We start from the raw sequence: 18,610 nt of genomic DNA on the forward strand, positions 1-18,610 counted from the left end.
TTAGATGAGAGAGAGATGAAGCAGGGACCCCCCCCCCCCTACATATTGTATACAATTGTGTTGCAGATTAAACATTTTCATAGATTTCATAAATAGCTTCATAGACTTTGACAGTGACGTTGGATTAATGTGTATTTTCAGACATTCAACCACTTAAACCGTCAGTACTTAGTCTGCTATTTTTTTCCTCCTACACCAAATCTCTTTGCCAAAAATAGCCGATCTACAAGCGGCTATTTTCAGCCGATCTAATAGCCGATCTACAAGCTCACAACACCTCGCGCTGCGAGGTGTTGTGAGCTTGTAGATTGGCTATGTTTGGCTAATGTTCCACTAGGGGTGGGACGATATATCGATATCGCGATACTTCCTCCCGCGATAAATAATCGATATACAGCCGAAAAATATCAATATATATTTTTTTTGTATTTTGTATTTGTGGGATGATGATTTTGAACTGTTTGGTGCTATTTTATTAGGGACTATCGTGATACATCGTTGGTGACATTTCATGCAATATATCGTGATATCGCAATATATCGAATATCGTGATATTATTGTTATCGAGGGCCTAATATCGCCACAGATATCGTATCGTGAGATACCCATATCGTCCCACCCCTATGTTCCACTCAGAATAGGGATGCTACGGTAAGTGGTTAATGTAAAAAAAAACCATGATCCTATCACACAAAGGTTTGGCGGACCCTCTGTAGTAGCTCTGAGGACCCCTCTAGGAGTCCCGGACCCCCTGTTGAAGACCCCTGATTTAAACTGTGATGTGTGTAGCGTTTTCAGATGGATAAACATACCTTGACAGGTTGTCCAGTCTTCATCTCCACAGCCTGCTGTTGTAGAGTTTCACATTCACTATGGAGCCTGTTCCTCTCGGACCTGTCAAACACAGAGTCATTAGTGTAGGCGTCATAAATATGATGACGTGATAAAAACACCAATTCATGGAGAAGCAGGACGGTTTGGAGCCGACACTTTCATGACTACAGGCAAAACTGTTATTTTAAAGCAAAAATGTTTTACTCAAATCTTTGCTTCTGGGGATTCTACACATGTCTTCTAAATCCTGACAGTTTTTTTTTTTTTTTTTAACTTATGTTGCTATAATATCAGTGGTTCTTGATTGATTGATGTACTTTATTTAGTAAGACATGAGAACAACAGTACATGGAAGTACAAATTCACAATACAAGGTCTACTAAACTGGAAGACTCATAAAGCACTGAGCTTGTTTAAGATGAGATCCCCATGCAACACATTATGATGACATATAAGAGACAGACAGACATACACGCTACTATACAGAATGTCATACAATCAGTTTACAGGTTACTGGTATGAAGAGTGAAAAAATGTGCAAGTAAAAGAGAAGAAAAATAAATAGGGGGGGGGGGTAGGGGGGTAGGTTAAGAGCCGTTTTGAAAGTGAAAGTTTTACACTCCTTTACTCCTTTTGGTAGGGCATTCCACATTTTTGTTGAATAGCATGACAACGAGTTCATTCCCTTTGTTGAGCCAAATCTGGGTTGAACATGAGTCGTGGAGCTGCCTCTGGTGTTATTGTTGTTCTCAAACTTGTTCATGTCAAGGACCCCCAAAATGACACAAATTTGTTTGCTGAATGCTTTGCTTTCCTTTTTCCCCCTGCATTTTTGGCGAGACATGCTATTTACAACGGCCTATAACAAACGAACGGGGGTCACAATGACTTTTTTTTCTTTTTCTTCCGCGGAAGCACAGTGAAACCCTCTGAGTGATTATCAACGATCAGGGGATCGATCATACTGGAGATAAATATTCTGTGACTAGTTGAAAAGGTAAGTAAAACATTGATGATTTATTCATTTATGTATATCTGGCAGTCAAAGAGTTAAGCTTACCTGAGCTCAGCCAGTTCTGCCTGGTACCGGCTGGCATCCGTCTCAGTCTGCAGCCGGTGAGCTTCAGCCTCCTGTAAGGCTCTCTGTAGAGCCTCCGTCTGCTGCTTCAACTGCTGCAATCACATCAAACAAACATCTGATTGGTATAGGCAGTGGTGGAAGAACAACTAAGGGCCCCGTTTAGACGACAACGGCCTCTAGAGAAAAGGCGCAATTAAATATCAGTCGATGTGCCGTCCGTTTAGACGGCAGCGGCATTGTCGGGGGTTGAAAGCGCAACACACGGGGGAATCCCCAAAACGTGTGATGTCACGGCTCACGTCGCGTATGCTACGTAGCATGCTATTACATCGCTGCAGAGCCGTAGAACCAAGCTGGATCGGTGTATGTATACAAACAGCTGTGACAGGAAGTAGAACGGAGGTGGTTCTACGCATACGTGACTGGTCTATCTGCTGGCAGTGCATCACATCGCCAACTAGCCACCCTGGCATGCACACAACAGCGTTTTCAATCACTGTTGCGCCTCCATCTAAACGCAGAATAAAAAGTGAGAACGCAATGTGACTTTGCCGTTTTCTCTAGAGACCGTTGTCGTCTAAACGTGGCCTATAAGTAGCAATACCACAATGTAGAAATACTGTTGTTATAAGTAAAAGTCCTGTATTCTGCATTTTACTTGAATAACAGTACAAACATATTGGTATCATGAACATATACAGTATTCGAAAAGTACAAAAAAATATTTTGTAAATAGACAATCTATATTATAAGCTCACATCACATCGCACTGTGACGTGTTGTGAGCTTATAGATTGGCTATTTTTGAATAGAAGGAGTATAAAATAGGGCTTAATAAAACTAAAGTTTTCAAATATTTATGGTGGAATAAGAAGTGAAACATTTTCCTTTGAGATGTAGTGTAGTAGAAGAGCCATTTACCTACTCAAGTAAAGTAAAAGTACCTCAAAACTGCTTGAGCAAATGTACTTGAATTAGTTACTTTCCAACACTGTTGGTAAGATAAAACAACAAACCCTTTCAAAATATCTCAAACAAGGTGTTTCAATGACATCAGCATTCCGCATGCCAACATAAAGGGCCACAACATGCAGGCCAAAGCAAAAGACGTTCTGACCAGACTATGCTGTCTTCATAGCCAGAAACGCCACACACACACACAAGTCACATGCAGTGACTTACCAGCCCATCTCTGTGTCTCTGGGAGGCATCAGCACTGCTTCTATTAGACTCTTCTGCCCCTGGACCACCTGACCCCTGCCTGGACTCCACCACTCTTTTGTTGGCCGCCAGCTCATCCATCAACCTGTCACGATCGTTCTGGAGGCTGGCCATGGACCTAGAGAAGGCCGACACCTGCCTGCTGTACGCGTCATTCTCTAACGCGAACCGCTTCGTCTCCTTTTCCTTTTCCGTCACCGTCTTGGCCAGCTCGTCCACCAACTTGGTCAACTCCGACTGGGTGTGTTTGCTCTCGAGGGCGGCCATTTTAAGACCAAGGATTTGCCTCTCTTTAGTCGAGGCAGCCAGCTCTGAAGTGGCGTCCTGGAGGTGGTGTTCGACCTTGGTCATGGCCACCTGAGTCTCTCGCAGCTCTTCGTCGTATCTGTTCCGCAGGATCTTGAAGTCTTCGATGAGTTGGTCGCGGTCGTTCTGCAGTGCAGCCATGGCCTTGCCCAGAGACTCGTTTTGGGCCTTCGTGTCTTCGCCTCGGCTTTTGGCCTCGGATAAGAGTTGCTCTGCTTGGAGAAGGTCTTTTGCCAATTCTGCCACCCTTTGATCTGCAGTTTCCCGTTGGTTCCTCATTATGTCCGACTCTCGCTCAAATGCGTCCAACTCACCGTTGTACTTATCCTCAGCGTCTGCCAGCTTTTTGTCCGTCTCATTTTCCAGCAGCTGCAGCTTCTCTTTCAGGTCATCTGAAGACACTTTCTGGGCAAAGAGCTTTTGCTGGAGATCGTTGCATTCGGCAGCTTTGGCCATCACGGCTTCCTGTAAGTTAGCGATCACTTTGCCTTCGTTCGTTTCAGCTCTCTCCGTTTTCAGAGCCAACATGTCTGCCTCAAGCTTTGTGACCTGAGCTTTGAGCGTAGAAGTCTCCGCTTTTAAGGTGTTGCTTGCCTCCTCCTCCTTATGGAGCTGAAAGAGGCACTCTCTGTGCTGCTTCTCGACTGCAGCCTTCTGGTTTTCCAGGTTTTTGATCGTGTCTTGCTGCTGCTTAAGTAGAACCTTCAGCTGGTTGTCTTTTAGAGACAGAACTTGATTCAAGTCCTCTCTGTATCGAACGAGCTGTGCCCTGAGCATGGCGTTCTCGGAGTTGAGATCATCCATCTGATGTAGAAGTTTCCTTATTTCATGTTTAAGGCCTTTGGTTGCATCAAGTTCCCCTGCTGCTGGGTCATTTCTAGAGCTCAACTCTATCTGATTCCTTGCTTCAAGCATTCTGTATTCAGACATCAACTGCTCCCTTTCTGTCTGCAAAGACACCATAGCATTCCTCAGAGTGTCCATTTGAACTGAAATGTGATCCTTCTCCTGAACAGTTCTGTCTAATGTATTCTGTACAGTTTTGACCTTGGTCTCTGACCTCCGTAACTCTTTGTCAGCCTTTTCTCTTTCATAATATACTGCCGTTAGCCTGTCGTCATAGTTCGCTACTTGGGCGCGATGGTTAGCTTGGAGCTGTTCTAGATAGCCTGAAAGCTGCCCATCTCGAGAGGATAACAAGGAGGAGATCTCAGCATCTTTGTTCTGAAGGAGTGATTTCAGTTGTAGACAAATGGCCTGTTGCTTATCAAAGTCAACTTGAAGTTTGTCATGGTGAGACTGTGACAGCAGTAGTTGTGCCTCCGTGTCCGAATTAATGTCCTCTAGCTGCTGGAGATTAAACTGCATCTGTGATGCAGCATCCTCGTTATCAGCAAGTTCTCTGCTCAGTGCGCTTCTCTCTCGTTCTGTCCTGTCAACCTGACCTCTCAGCTCTTTTAGATGTGCGTTCATAAGCTCCACAGTTTGAGTCAGTTGAGTATTGCTGGCACCCGTTACAAATAACTGTCTCTGGTGTGAAGCTGCAGCCACCGAGTATTCATTAAGAGCCCTTTCTAGCTTTGCCTTGATTTCTCGCAGCCCGTCCGTCTCCTTCTCCTTCAACCTCATGTCTTCAAGGAATCTTTTGATGACAAAGCCTTGCTCCAAGAGCTGGTTGTCCTTCTCGTGCAAAGCGTTTTGGAACAAGACGTCCCATTGTTGTGCAGCATCTGCCCCCTGAGGGGTGGAAGACAGAGCGGATAGCTTTGCTGCATTGGTCTCGGCATGTCTTTTCAGAGTGTTAATCTGCAGATCTTGGGAGTCTATTTTCCGTCTCAGTTCAACGACTGCTTGCCTTTCTTGTTCTTTTAAATCCTGAAGCTCGTCTATCCGTTGCTGTAGAATCTGATTCTCCATCTGAACGTCTTCCTGCTGCTCCTCTACGTTCGTAGGCACTTTGATTCTCTCAGCAACCACCTCATGTTCTGATGTACTCTTCCGTGATATATCCGAGACCAGTTGGTCTCTTTCCGACTGAATGATTTCTATGGTTTCTGTGGCCTCCCTAAGAAGATTCTTCTGTGTACTCAGATCAGCTTCATGTTGTTTCTTTCTTTCTTCCAAAGCAGCGATCTTCTCTGAACTTAGTTTCAGTTGTTTCTCCAGCTGTTCACAAGCAGACAGCAAGTTCTTTTCAGACATCTCCAAATCTAAGATCAGTTCTTGGTATTTGATGCAGTCGTGCTGCAGCTGATTTAATTCCAGGTGTTTTTCTTTAAGCAGCTCTTGCAATTCCTTCCTCACGTTTTTGGAGCCATCGTTACCAACCTTAACGATTTTGAGTTTTTCCTCAAATTCTTGAACTAATTTCAGTTGATGTTGTTCTTTTTCTTGGCAAGCCTGAATTGACCTCGCTTTGCTAGCTACCAGCTGGGAGGAGAGTTGTACATTTTGGGTTTGCAGAACAGTAACTGACTCAGTCAATTCATCAATTCTTTCTGAGTTTTTGAGTATCACAGTTTCCAAATATTCATTTTCATTTTTTACTTTGTCTGATATTTCTTGTACGTTTTCAAGCTCCTCTTGCAAAAGAGACTTGTCATCCTCCAAGATCCTAACCTTCTCATTAAGGCTAATAGTCTCTTGACTGTGCTTGCTGATGATGTCTTGGAGCTCTTTAATTACATCAATTTTCTCTCCTAATTGTACTTCAAGATCATTCTGTAACTGCTGAAATCTTGCAGACAGATTTACCTTTTCCTTTTGCAACACATCACTGATTTCTTGTTGGGCACCAAGTTCTGTTTTCTGGTCTTCAATCCGGGCAGTCAATGCATTATTCAAATTGAGTGCTTCATCAAGTTTAAGTTGCATATTGTCCGCACAGGATTTTGTTTCAAAATGCAACTTTTCTAACAAACAGGAAGTGTCACTAAGCTTCCCTGACAGGTCTTCATTTTCTGTCTGTATCTCGGTAAGCCTCTCTCTAAGTTCCTCTGAGGATTCTTTAAGGTTGTGGATCACAGCTTCCATCTGTTGATTTTTAAATGTCAGCTCATCAACAGTGACTTTCTGTTTTTCATCAAACTTCATCAAGTCTTGTTTAAGTTTATGGTTCTCTGCCTCTAGGTCCTCAATATTCTGCTGCTTTCCTTCAGCGAAACTGTGCATGTTCTCTTTCAGTCGGTCGTTTTCTTCCTCAAACTGTCTAGTTTGCTTCTCCAGACTCTCTTGCTCTGCCTCTAGTTTGTGTACTTTGAAGAGTGCCTCCTGCCGTTCTCTTTTGACCGCCTCTAAAAGCTGTCTCATCTTATCCATTTCACTGCTGACATTTTCATATGCTTGTAAAAGGGACTCGTACTCCTGTTTCAACTCTGCATGCTTTGACTTCCACTCGGACAACTCCTCTGTTTCAGAGTCCTTAAGTGACTCAAGCTGGCATGAGAATGCTTGCTTCTGTTGAGTGATATTTTCTATTGTCCTATTGAGGCTTTCACAGGCTGCAGATAAGTTGTGGTTATCGTTGAGTATGCGGTCAACTTCTGTATCGACTTTGTCCTTTTCCATGGTCAACGAGGATACAGCATTTACCAGATCCATGTTTTGCCGTTTCAACTCGGACAGTTCCGCGGCCAATGACTTGGTCACTTTTTCTTCATTTGTTACTGTGAGCATTTCCAATCTCTCTTTTAGTGTAGCGTTTTCCTTCAAGAGGTCTTTCCTAGAAATTAAAGCTGCTTGGAGCTTCTTAGTTAGGAGAGCCTGTTTGCTTTGGTTGTCATGGTCATTCATTTTGGTGCCATCCTCCCGAGACTTCTGCTGAAGGTCGGCAACTTCCACTCTCATCTTCTCCATGGCCACTTCATGCAGATGAATCTGCCGCTGTAGCTGTTGCTCAAGTGCAGCGATGAGTTCTTCCTTTTCTGAGACTAGAGACTGAGTCCTCAATAAGGCATCGTGTTCCTCCTTCAGATTCATTTCGAGTTCTTTAGAGCACGTGTGGAGCGACTGAGCCTCCTCTTTCCCAATGTGTTCTTGTTGTAAATATCCCTCATGCGTTCCAGGAGTCATTTGTGGCATCTGTTGATTTAGTTCTTCAGCCTCCCTTAGTTGAACATTCAAATTGGAAACCTCATCTCTCAGCTGGACGATGGATCTGAAAGCGTCTTCTTTTTCTTGCTGTAATGATTCCACATGCAACTTGTTACTTTCCTTCTCAGCACAGTGCATCTCTGCCTTTTCCAGTTCCTTGGCCAAACTATTTATTTCCTCAGCGAATTGCTTCTGGGTTTCTGCTAGCGTGTTTTGGATGCTTTGTATTTCTGAGGATTTTTGGGAAACAGAAGCCAGTGCGGTCTCAAGCTCTACTTTCATCACATCGATTTGTTCCAAAATAGACTTCTTTTCTTCAATCAAAATTTTAAGATTTTCTTCTAACTCATGATTTTGAGCATCCAAATTATTTTTTTGTTCTTCCATAGCAGTCTGTGAAATGCTTAACTGGCTTTGCAAAGCCAAGTTGTCATCCATTAACGTTTGCTTCTCCCGTTCACGCCTTTGTTCAGACAATTGAACTGTGCGCTGAAATCTGTCTAGTTCTTTTGTTTTGTCTTTTAGCTTTCTACAAGCTTCGGCTAAATCTTCCTCAACCATGTTGAGTTTTGAATGCAATGCCTGTGACATATGATCTAATGCTACAAGGGCCTCGGAACACATATTCTCTAAATTGGACTTGGCGGTTTCAAGTTCTGTTTGTAGGACCAGGAGAGAGTGGTGCCGATTCTCTTTTTCACTTAGCTCTATTTTCAAATCGTGCAGATTTTTATCCTTCTCCTCCACTTGTTGTCTTAAACTCTCCATTTTATCAAACTGAGACAAAGAAGCAGTGCGGACGTCCTCCAGTTCCTTGACCTTCTCATCAAACTTCATCTGAACAGCGTTTAGCTCATTGGTCTGCTGACAGTGTTGCTCCAAGAGGGTCTTGTAGTCATCTTTCAATTTAGACAGCTCTTTGATTAGCTTCTTTTCGGTTTCTTGAGATTTCTTCATCATTTCCTTACGTGCCAGCAAAGCAGCGTGGGTCTTTTTCTGCAGCACTGCCTTTTCTTGTTTGATCTGTGACAACTCATTTTCTAAGTCAACTGCAGCAACGGTGCTAGCAATATCGGTCTTTGAAACATCTTGACCTTTGGTCAACTCGTTTTGAAGCTCTGACAATTTGTGCACCATGCCACGTTTATCATGTTCAAAGGCATCCTCCCTCTCAGAAATAGTGGACCTCAATTGCTCAATGAGGGTGCTCTTCTCGTCAAGTATATGAAGTGTTTCTGCCAAGCTCACTTCCCTTTCATTTAATGTGGTCTGCAAAATGTGTCTATCTTGTTCAAGGGTTCTATTTAGTTCATTAGTTCTAGCGCACAACTCCTTGTCCTGTTGCAACCCTGCAATAATTTGGCTATTTTCTGAATGGTGTGTTTCAAAGGCAGATATTTTACTTTGTAATGATTCCCTCTCAACTGTAAGTTCTGCAATAGATTGAATCATTTCAGTTAGTTCCAGTTGAAGACCATCCCTCTCCTTCTTTAGTTCATCAATCTCCCCCTCTTTCTCTGTGATTTTCTGTTGAAGAAGAATATTTTTTTCTTCGTATTCTTTTGCAGTGGCTCGGGTTTGTGACGTAATTTCTTCCAACTTCTCCTGTAAAACTGACACCGCAGTTACATTACTCACGCTCTGCTCTTTCTGGTCTTCCATCTTTTTCAAAAGATCCTTCCTTACAAGGAGAGCAGCTTGAAGCTTCTTTTTCAGTGCTTCTTTTTCCTTTGACAATTTGGCAAGGTCAGCTTTCAAATCGCCATTTTCCTCACTCAGCTTGCTATTCTCCACATTCTTGGTTTCAATTTCACTTTGACAGAATGAAATACGCTGTTCTAACTGCTGGGAAATGTCCTCAAGCCTTATCACCGAGGTTCTGTTTATATTTTCTGTACTTTCTAATTGTGCAATTAGATCATTCTTTTCTTCAGCAAGTTTTGTCCTTTCACTCGAGACAGATTCCATGAGTTGGGCAATGGATGAATCCTTGTCTCTTAACTGCTGGCTGAGTCCAGTGAGTAATTCCTTCTGCTGACTTATTTGAAGGCTCATACAACTCATTTGTTCATTTTGTGCTTGCACTGTGTTATGTAGAGATGATAGTTCGACAGCTGATGCCTCTTTCAGTGTCTCTGACTCAGTCTGGAGCTGTGCGTGCAAATGCTCGACCTGTTCTTGCAAGAGAGTGATCTGCTGACACTTGTCACGATGGCTTGTCTGTACTTCATTAAGGCCGTACTCTGCTTTTTGCAACTGCAAAACCCCTTTTTCTAATTCATCTCTCAGAGAGTTTGATTCGGCCAGATGCCTTTCCTGTAACTGTTTTATCACGGCCTGTTTTTCTTCATCTACGGCAATTAATCTCTCAGACATGGTTTGTGACATAACAAACAAATCCTCATCAGTGCGCTTTTTGTCTGCGTTAAGTTTTTGTAACTCACTTTCCATTGCTTGTAGAGCCTGTCGCAAATGCATGTTCTCACTATCTTTTTCCTGGACAGAGGCCAGTATCTTTTCAAGTTGGACCCTAGATGATGATGCCTCCAACTCTTTTGCCTTAAGCTGATCAGAACCCTGCCTGATTGCAGAGGCTGCCTCTTCTAACTTTTCCTGCAAGCTATCCAAGTCTTGTTTCAGTGCACTAACCTTAAAATCTTTGGACTTCATTTCGTTTTCGACACTTTTCAACCGTTCCGCAAGGAGATTCTTATCCTGCGTTTCTCTATCGAGAACTAAAAGCCACTCTTTCTCAGAGTCCTGTAGAATGTGCTCTATTTTCTGAATGTTTGCTTTCAATCCGGTGATTTCTTCACCTTTGACACTAACCTCAGCTTGGAGTCTCTCCTTCTCGGTCATCATTTTCTCCGTGATGTCATTGACGTTGCTGGTCTGCTGCAGCGTCTGAAGCTGCAGACGCTCCTCTGATACCCGCACGTGATGCTCGTGTCTTCTCCCCAGCTCATCCTTCTCTGCAACAAGCTTTTCCAGTTCCTGTTGCAGATGTGTTTTTTCACTGCCGGCTGTGTTCACATGCATCTGGTGTTCTTGCTTCAAGAAACTAACCTCCTCATTTAGCCTCTTATTTTGATCCTCCAGTTTCTGCAGTTCTGAAACTAAATTTGCTGTGTTTTTCGCTTGTGCTGTGTACTGGTTGTTAATCGCATGAAGCGCCATCTCTCTCTGCTCCAGGTTTTCTGTCAGTGCGTTCATCTGTGCTGCAACTTGAAGATGTTGTGACTTCAGTCTTTCTATTTCCACCGTCATTGACGACACACTTGTATGCCGACTGGCAAGGGCTTCTTCCTTTTGCTTGGAAAGACTTGAGTTGAGCTCTTGAGTTTTCTGAAGCTTGTGACTGGTCAACGATAACTCTTTTCTAAGAGTCTCTATAGCACCCTCTGCTGTCTGAAGCGCAACACTGTTGTCGTCGAGGGTTTTACGAAGACTGGACAGTTCATCGGTCTTCTGTGAAAGATGTTTTCTAACCTCCTGCAACTCCTCTATGTGACTCGCATGTTTTTCTTTAAGGCTGTCGAAGGCTATTTGCTTCTCTTCTGCCGACTTGGAAAGGTCTGCAGACTCTGTAGAGAAGAGTTCAATCCGACTCTGTAGCTGAGAGACCAACTCTGTGCTCTGCGTCAACTGATCTTTGAAGAGCATAGCCTCATCTACTCTCCTCTGCATGTTCTGAAGGGACCGTGACTTGTCCAAAAGAGTTGCATCTTTTTCAGCCAATACATCTTTCAGACTTGAAATTTCAGCACCCTGTGCTTGGAGGTTGCCATTTAGCTTTGCGAGAGACTCTTGCAGATGCGAAAGCTGCTCTTTCACGCTCTCGCACTCTGCTTCTTTGGCTTGCAGTTTAGAATTGAGATTTGCATTGACTGCCGACGTATCGTGAGATAGAATAGAATTTTCCTTCAATGTCTCTTTCAATATGTTAGACTCTGATGTCAGACTGTCAACTTGACCTCCGAGTGTTGAGATGGATTTTTCGAGGTCTGAAACTTGAGTTCTTAGACTTGCATTATCGTCGGCTCGCTGTCTAAGCTGAACCTCCTGCTCGCTATGCCTACTGTTACATTCATGTACTTCACTCTGTAGCCCCGTAATCGTCTCTGCATTTGAATCAAGCTGTTTTTTAAAATGTTTTTTCTCAGAATTTGTTTTTTTCTGGAGAACACTCAGCTCTGTATCAACCTGTTGCCTCGAAGCATCTTTATCTTGAATGCATTTTTCAAGAGTCTCAATGTTATTCTGCAGCTGTGTGATGACCTCAAACTGTTGGCTCGTCTGACCTTCGACTTCCACTGACTTGGACTGCAACTGCTGAACGAGACTCTCCTGCTGTCTCAAGGACTCGTCCTTTTCTTGTACCGTCAAGCAAAGACTCTCTTTATCTGAACATGTCGCTTTGAGTTCTTGTACCAATTTAGACACCTGGTTGTCCCGGTCACAGACTGCCGTCTTGAGACTTGCCATTTCTTCAAAGGCCTGGGATTGTTCCGTCATTGATTTCTTCAGTTCAGCCGTTAAGTTGGTCATTTCAATCTCTATCTTAGCAGCACTGTCATTCATGACGCCAAGCTGATTGCTGAGAGATAACACAGATTCATTTCGCTTAGTCAGCTCGTCATTCTGGTTTTGAAAGTTTTGCGTTAGGCTGCTCAAAGCCTGTTCTTTTTCTGCTATTCGCTGGTTTAACTCCGCCCTGAGTGATTCTGTCTCACCCTGCGTCTTGGATAGAAGCTCTTTATGTAGCATGACTTCTTTCTGATATGAGCTACATTCCTCTGCTTTCTGTTGAAACATTGTGTCTTTCTCCATAAGCCCTGACTTCAGGGCCGACCCCTGTTCCTGAAGAAGAGATACCGTGTCCTGAAGTTGCACCAGTTGTGCCTGCTGGGCTTCAATATGGGCACCTTGTTCTGACAGAACCTTCTCTTTCTCATTCACAGAACTGAGGAGCTGATTTACTTGTGCTTGTAAAGCTGCAGCATGCTCTTCCCTCTCCCTTACTGCTCTAGAGAGATTAATACATTCTGTAGTTTTCTCCATCAAATTCTCAGAGACTGACTGTTTGCTTGTCTCAAGGACAGTGTTCAATTCCTCTACCGCTATGGTAAGCTGTTCTTTGTCTTTCAATAGGCCTTCGATAATTTTACGATTTTCCGAGTGTTGCATTTCAAAGCCAGACACCTTCTCTCGTAATGCATTCCTTTCAGCGGTTAGCTCTGAAAGTGACTCAGCCTTTTGAGCCGACTCCTCTTGTAGTCTCTGCTTATGTTCCGTTAGACTGTTCACCTTCAAGCTCAAACCAGAGTTCTGTTCAAGAGCCACTTTGAGCCTCTCATCCAGGTCAGACGAAAGGTGTATTTGCTGAGCAAGCTCCTTTTCTCTGATTTCATAGGCAGCTCGAAGTTGATGGTTTTGCTCAGTGAGTGCCTGGATGTGATTATGTAGGATAGCCGTGTCTGCTTGCTTCTGCTCGAGGTCCTGTCTCATTTTGGTGTTCTCTCGGACATGTTCCTCTAATCTTGTATTCATCTCTGCCTTTTCAGACTCAAGCTTCACAGCATTTTCCTCCATGACAGCTCGCTGGCCACTAAGTGACACCACTGACTCGTTGAGCTTATTCAGTTCATTTTTGTAGTTTTGACATTCTTGCGTCACACTTTTGAACACTGCTTCCCTCTCTTCAGTTTGGTGATGGAGTTGTGAGCGTTCATTCTGCAAGGCACTGCACTCGTCCTCTCTCTGTCTCAGTATGACGTCCTTCTCAAGAAGCCCAGATTTCAGGGTGGCTGCCTGTTCCTGAAGCAGACACAGCGTTTCCTGAAGTTGCATTTGTTGACTTTGCTTGGACTCCACTTCTGCTCTGAGGTCAGTGACGATACGCTCTTTTTCCTCCATGCTGCCCTGGAGCTGCTCCACCCGAGCAATCATGTTTTCAACTTGTTCTTGTAGTCGTGTCACTTTCTCCTCCTTCTCCCTGAGCAACTGGTCGAGATGACTACATTCATTAGTTTTTTCTAAGAGAGTTGCTGAGATGGATTGTGCGCTTTGTTCAAGGGTTCTGTTTAGTTCATTAGTTCTAGTGCACAACTCCTCCTTGTCTTGTTGCAGCCTGGCGATAAGTTCTTTATTTTCTGAATGCTGTGTTTCAAAGATAGACATTTGACTTTGCAACGATTCCCGCTCAATTGTAATTTCTGCGATAGATTTCATCCTTTCCGTTAGGTCCAGTTGCAGTCTCTGATTTTCTTCTGTGATGCACTTGACTTGTGTCTCTAGACCGCTGTTGAGTTGGAGAGTAGTCCTGACTTTGTCATTGAGTTGCTCGACATCCTGCTTTTGTGATTCTATCTCCCCAGTCAATTTCTTGAGGCTTTCTTGTAATTGCTGTTTTTCAGTCTTCGTGTTTCTCAAGAGGTTCTTGAGTTTTGAGATGTTTTCCGAATTATTTTTTATTTCTTTACCCAGATTTGCATTTTTCTCATCTCTGGCTTTCAATTCCCTGCTAAATTTCAGCCTCTCTGCCTCAAACTCTTCCTGGTTGGTCTTCAGTTTTTGTTCCAGAGATTCTATGGTTTCTTGCTTTTCTTGCATTGACTTTTTTACAAGTTCGTCACTCCCTACGTTTTCCTCCAGCAGTTTGGACAGCTTCTGGACGTCTTCGGTATATTTTGCCACCTCTGCAATAAGCCTGTTCTGTTCCTCCTTGAACGACTTAAGTTCCTTTTCATGCGTGTGCTCTTTATCGCGGAGCTGCTCTTGTAGGGTCTCGTTCAAGCGCTGTTTGTCCTCGAGCTGCGAGCTTAGTTTTCCCGCTTCCTGTTGCAGCTTCTGGGCGGACAGCGTCACCTGCTCCTTCAGCGAGGAGATCTGCGTTTCGCATTCAGAGAGATGATCGCGATGGCCGACGCCCTCTTTCTGGATCTCCTCACGCAGGGCATGGATGGTTCTCTTATCCTCTTTGGCCCGCTTGGTCAGCTCGGCCGCAGCGGCCGCTTTCGAGTCCCGCTCCTCTTTGGCCGCGCTCGTCTCGGTCTCGGCGTCCTTGAGCTTCTCTACCAACTCTGTGATCTTCGCGTTCAGACCTTCGTGGTCCGAGTCCTGAGACTCCCGCATGACCTTCGCCTCCCTCTCCACTTTACTCAGGGCACCCTCGGTTCGGATCAGGTCCTCCTCCTTCCGCTTGACGTCGTGCTTCAGAGCCGCGATCTGCTCCGCGTGCTCCGTCAGGTTGGCGCAGAGGGCGGATATCTCCTTCTCCTTGTCGGACAGGGTGTCCTTGAGGCCGTCGATCTCCCGCTCGCAGCTCTGGAGGTCGTGGATGAGCTGGGCGCGCTCCTCCAGGTGGGTGCTGTTCAGTTTGTCCAGCTCGTCGTTGGTGTGATCGAGCTCTGTTTGGAGACCTTCGACAGTGACCTCCTGCTTCTGTGTCTATAAACATTGTAGGAGAAACACAAAAATGTGTCATCATACTATTGTGTGGTGAAAATGGGCACAATGTAAACAGGAGTAGTTTTTTCCCCCTTTTTTCCTTTAACCCATTAGGACCTGAGGCGATTCTTAAAAATGTTTTCTAAATCTTAACAGTTTTTTGGAAAAAAATGTTTCAAGATTTTTCAAAAATAGCAGATCTACAAGTTCATAGCGCGGCACTCGGTGCTGCGCTATGAACTTGTAGATCTGCTATTTTTGAATAGCCAAAGAAATCTAAAGTGACACAGATGCGTTCTAGGTCTTAACTCTCTCAGTGCCAATGAAATAAAAAAAATATTGCGAACTGTGCCAAGATTTCTTTTGTTTTTTTCAAAGTAAAAAAAAAGGATACAGCCTTTTTCAGTTATAAGTTAAACAAGGAGTGGATGGAGCTGCAAATCTTCAGATAATGATATCTTGTGTTCTGAACACTTTTTTCCCAAAAATGTTTTTCAATTTTCTTATTTAAAAAAAAAAACTCGGGATTTTTCGTTCTGGCAGGGAGGGTATACATTAAAAACTCGGGATAACTCGGGGTCTGGCACTGAGAGAGTTGATGGGTTAAAAGTTTGAGTAGCTAATCATTTTTTTACCCCTTTTTCTACCCAATTTAGTCGTTGTGTCAATTGATTCCTCCCCACACACACATTGCTGTGTTGTCACTGCTGTCCCCCCCCCCCCCCCCATATAGGATATACATGCAGTGACAGTTATCACCCTCCCCCCTCCCCATCTGGCTTCCCTCACCCGAACACGGGGCCAATTGTGTTCGTGTAGACGCTCGACGGACTCGAACCCACAACCTCTGCGGTGGTGGGCAGGCACTTTACCTCTGCGCCACCCGAGCGCCCTTAAACATGAGTATTAACCAGGTAAAGCCTAGCATCCCTGTTCTGGGGAGAACATTCAGCGAAAAACAGCCGATCTAGGAGCTCACAACGCGTCGCAAGGCGGAGCGCTGTGAGCTTGTAGATTTTCGAGATCTGCTGTCGATGAACACTTGCTTTGCCAGTCAACACATATACCTTTGTTTAATTAGTTAAGTATAAGCACAGTATTCTACTGAAAATGAATGGAATTATTCAGTCTGAATAGAAACGTACCTTGTCTTTCAGCACGCCAAGCTTCTGTGTGAGGTCTGCCACGTCTGTCTTCAGTTCAGAACACTGTTTCTCAAAAGCGCCGCACTTCTTTGAAACGTCCAAAAGCTAAAAGAAAAAGATCAACATCGATCATTAACCCTTCTGTGTGTCATTTTAAGATTTATTTGGCCATTAAAAAAATAGCAGATATACAAGCTGCCACGCTATATCAGCTTGTAGATCTGCTATTTTTGAAGTTTGCAAATACTTTATTTTTGTATTTTTTAAGCGGACATTTGTAACTCAAATCTTTGCTTCTGGGGGTCCCTGGAACTTAATATTCTACAAATGTTCACTTTAAAAAATATACATACCAAGATTTGCACAAATGTTCACGATTTTTTGAAAAAATAGCAGATCTACTGTACAAGCTCATAGCGCGGCACTCGGTGCCGCGCTATGAGCTTGTATATCTGCTATTTTTTGAATAGCCAAATAAATCTAAAGATGACAGAGATGCGTTCCCGGTCTGACATTGAATGGGTTAAAACTATCGTATATACTGTAGATAATTCTATAATTGCAAAGAACTACAAAAAGGCTCACATTGTGTTCAGTTTGAAGCAGTTTGTCGGACACTTCTTTGTGCTGGTTCTCCTTGTCCGTAATGGATTCCCGGAGGCTGCTGATGAGCTCCAGTTTCTCGGACGTCTTGGCCAGCGTGTTCTCCTTCTCGATGAGCGAGCTCTCCAGGCACTCCTGTGTGTCCGTCAGCCTGGAAATTCACAAGAGCAACAGTAGGATAGGTTTACAACATGACCTTCCCTTTTTCTTTTTTTTTCTTTGCATTGTGTTTTCCGTTATTGAAGCTTTTCTCGCCCATCACTGCCAGGTTTTGTGGTCGATATGTCCCTCCCCTTACACATAGTTTTAATGACGGAGCGAGATCCATTATTTTGATTATGCAAAAAACGAAAATTGGACAAAACCATCCAACCAGCCTAATTAAAAGTGTGCAAATCTTTGGATATATTCTTTTTAACTCTCTCACTGCCAGACTTATTTCTGGCCGCGTTTGCCCACTAAAAAGAAAGAGGAAGTCTGCACACTGCTCTCAAGCTCCAAGAAACTCGCTTTTTTTTTATTACTGCAACGTTTCGACCTTCTAGGTCATCATCAGGCAAATGTATATTTGCCTGATGATGTTGGCGGTGCCTTGATGGCGTCGTAATGGCTGATTTTACACTTGGTTGCATGCTGAAAATAGCCGATCTACAAGCTCACAACTTATCGCACTGCGACACACGTGAGCTTTTAGATCTGCTATTTTCAGAGCTCAACTCCCGAGCGCAACCAAACATAAAACGACTTGTCTTTTAGTTCTACTGGATCTCTTCTCCACTAGATCCCTCACTAACATTTTAGTCTAGTTAGTGTGGTTGCCCAACAGGGCAACCAGACTATAGTACTCTATACACTTTATTTCTTTATTTATAGATAAACAATACTTTACAGCGCATCTCCTCCCACAGTTTCCCAATGATCAAAATGACCGTCTTGAACGGGAATCGTGCGCGTGTATAGGGCTAAGAGATTGGTTGAATAGTTTAATTGATATTCATTTATTAGTGCATTAAATTTCCCCATCCACTTTAATGTAAAAGTCAAAAAACTCAAATTCAAGTATTTTTTTCTCAGAAACCTTAACAGCTAGAGTTATCAGATTTGGATGGATAATTCATAATTAAGTCCCAAATTATTTAACAAAATATCACACCATTCTGCCTCATGGTGGCGCTATAACAGCCCCCTTTACGTTTTGGCCCGTAACTCTTGAACCGTAGGTCCTAAAATCAAAATTTCTTTTCACCTGGATTCCTTGGGTCACGACGCATCTCCCCATATAGGCCACGCCCATTTGCGTCAGGATAGATTTTTTGATATTGATTTATTAGTGCATTAAATTTCCCCATCCACTTTAATGGGAATTGCAAAAACTCCCATTCAAGTATTTTTTTCTCGGAAACCGTAAAGGCTACAGTTACAAAACTTGGAGGGGAGGTTAATAGTTTTTTGAAAAATTATTAAGAAAATAATCACACCAGTCGGCCACATGGTGGCGCTATAACAGCCCCCTTTACCTTTTGGCCTATAACTCTTGAACCGTAGGTCGTAAAATCAAAATTTCTTTTTCCCTGGATTCCTTGGGTCACGACGCATCTTCCCATATAGGCCACGCCCATTTGCCTCAGGATGGATTTTCCGCCATTTTGAATTTTCTTCAAAACACACTTTTGGCTCCTTTTCCTTCAATTTCTTTCCAAATCTCACAAAAATCGGTACACGTGATCTATGGACCCATGCGATAAACATATCCAAACGGTTTTGTAATAGTCCTTACCGTTCTTCCGTAAATGCCTTCCAAAGTTAGCGGGAGGAACCCGTTTTACCCAAATTAGAATCACATGTCGAGGGTGATTTACTCAACGAGTCCCCAAAAGCA

At 43.5% G+C, this 18,610-nt stretch overlaps 1 protein-coding gene across 6 annotated transcripts in view; it reads right to left on the bottom strand.

The window, feature by feature from the left end:
* Positions 1–18,610, bottom strand: part of LOC311052326 (uncharacterized protein) — an 83,375-nt gene that overhangs the window by 13,224 nt on the left and 51,541 nt on the right. For 5 of the 6 annotated variants that reach the window (XM_084067223.1, XM_084067225.1, XM_084067222.1 and 2 more), the window contains 5 exons: positions 16,714–16,882; positions 16,129–16,233; positions 3,098–14,983; positions 1,895–2,007; positions 813–894 (listed from right to left, as the gene is read on the bottom strand). In XM_084067223.1, the coding sequence (XP_083923349.1) occupies positions 813–894; positions 1,895–2,007; positions 3,098–14,983; positions 16,129–16,233; positions 16,714–16,882 (12,355 nt within the window). The remainder of the gene's footprint in view (positions 1–812; positions 895–1,894; positions 2,008–3,097; positions 14,984–16,128; positions 16,234–16,713; positions 16,883–18,610) is intronic. The other variant, XM_084067224.1, reaches the window with a different exon arrangement.

The sequence above is a fragment of the Gymnoscopelus microlampas genome, assembly GCF_963454915.1.
Source record: "Gymnoscopelus microlampas genome assembly, chromosome: 1".
In the NCBI taxonomy this organism is placed as follows: Eukaryota; Metazoa; Chordata; class Actinopteri; order Myctophiformes; family Myctophidae; genus Gymnoscopelus; species Gymnoscopelus microlampas.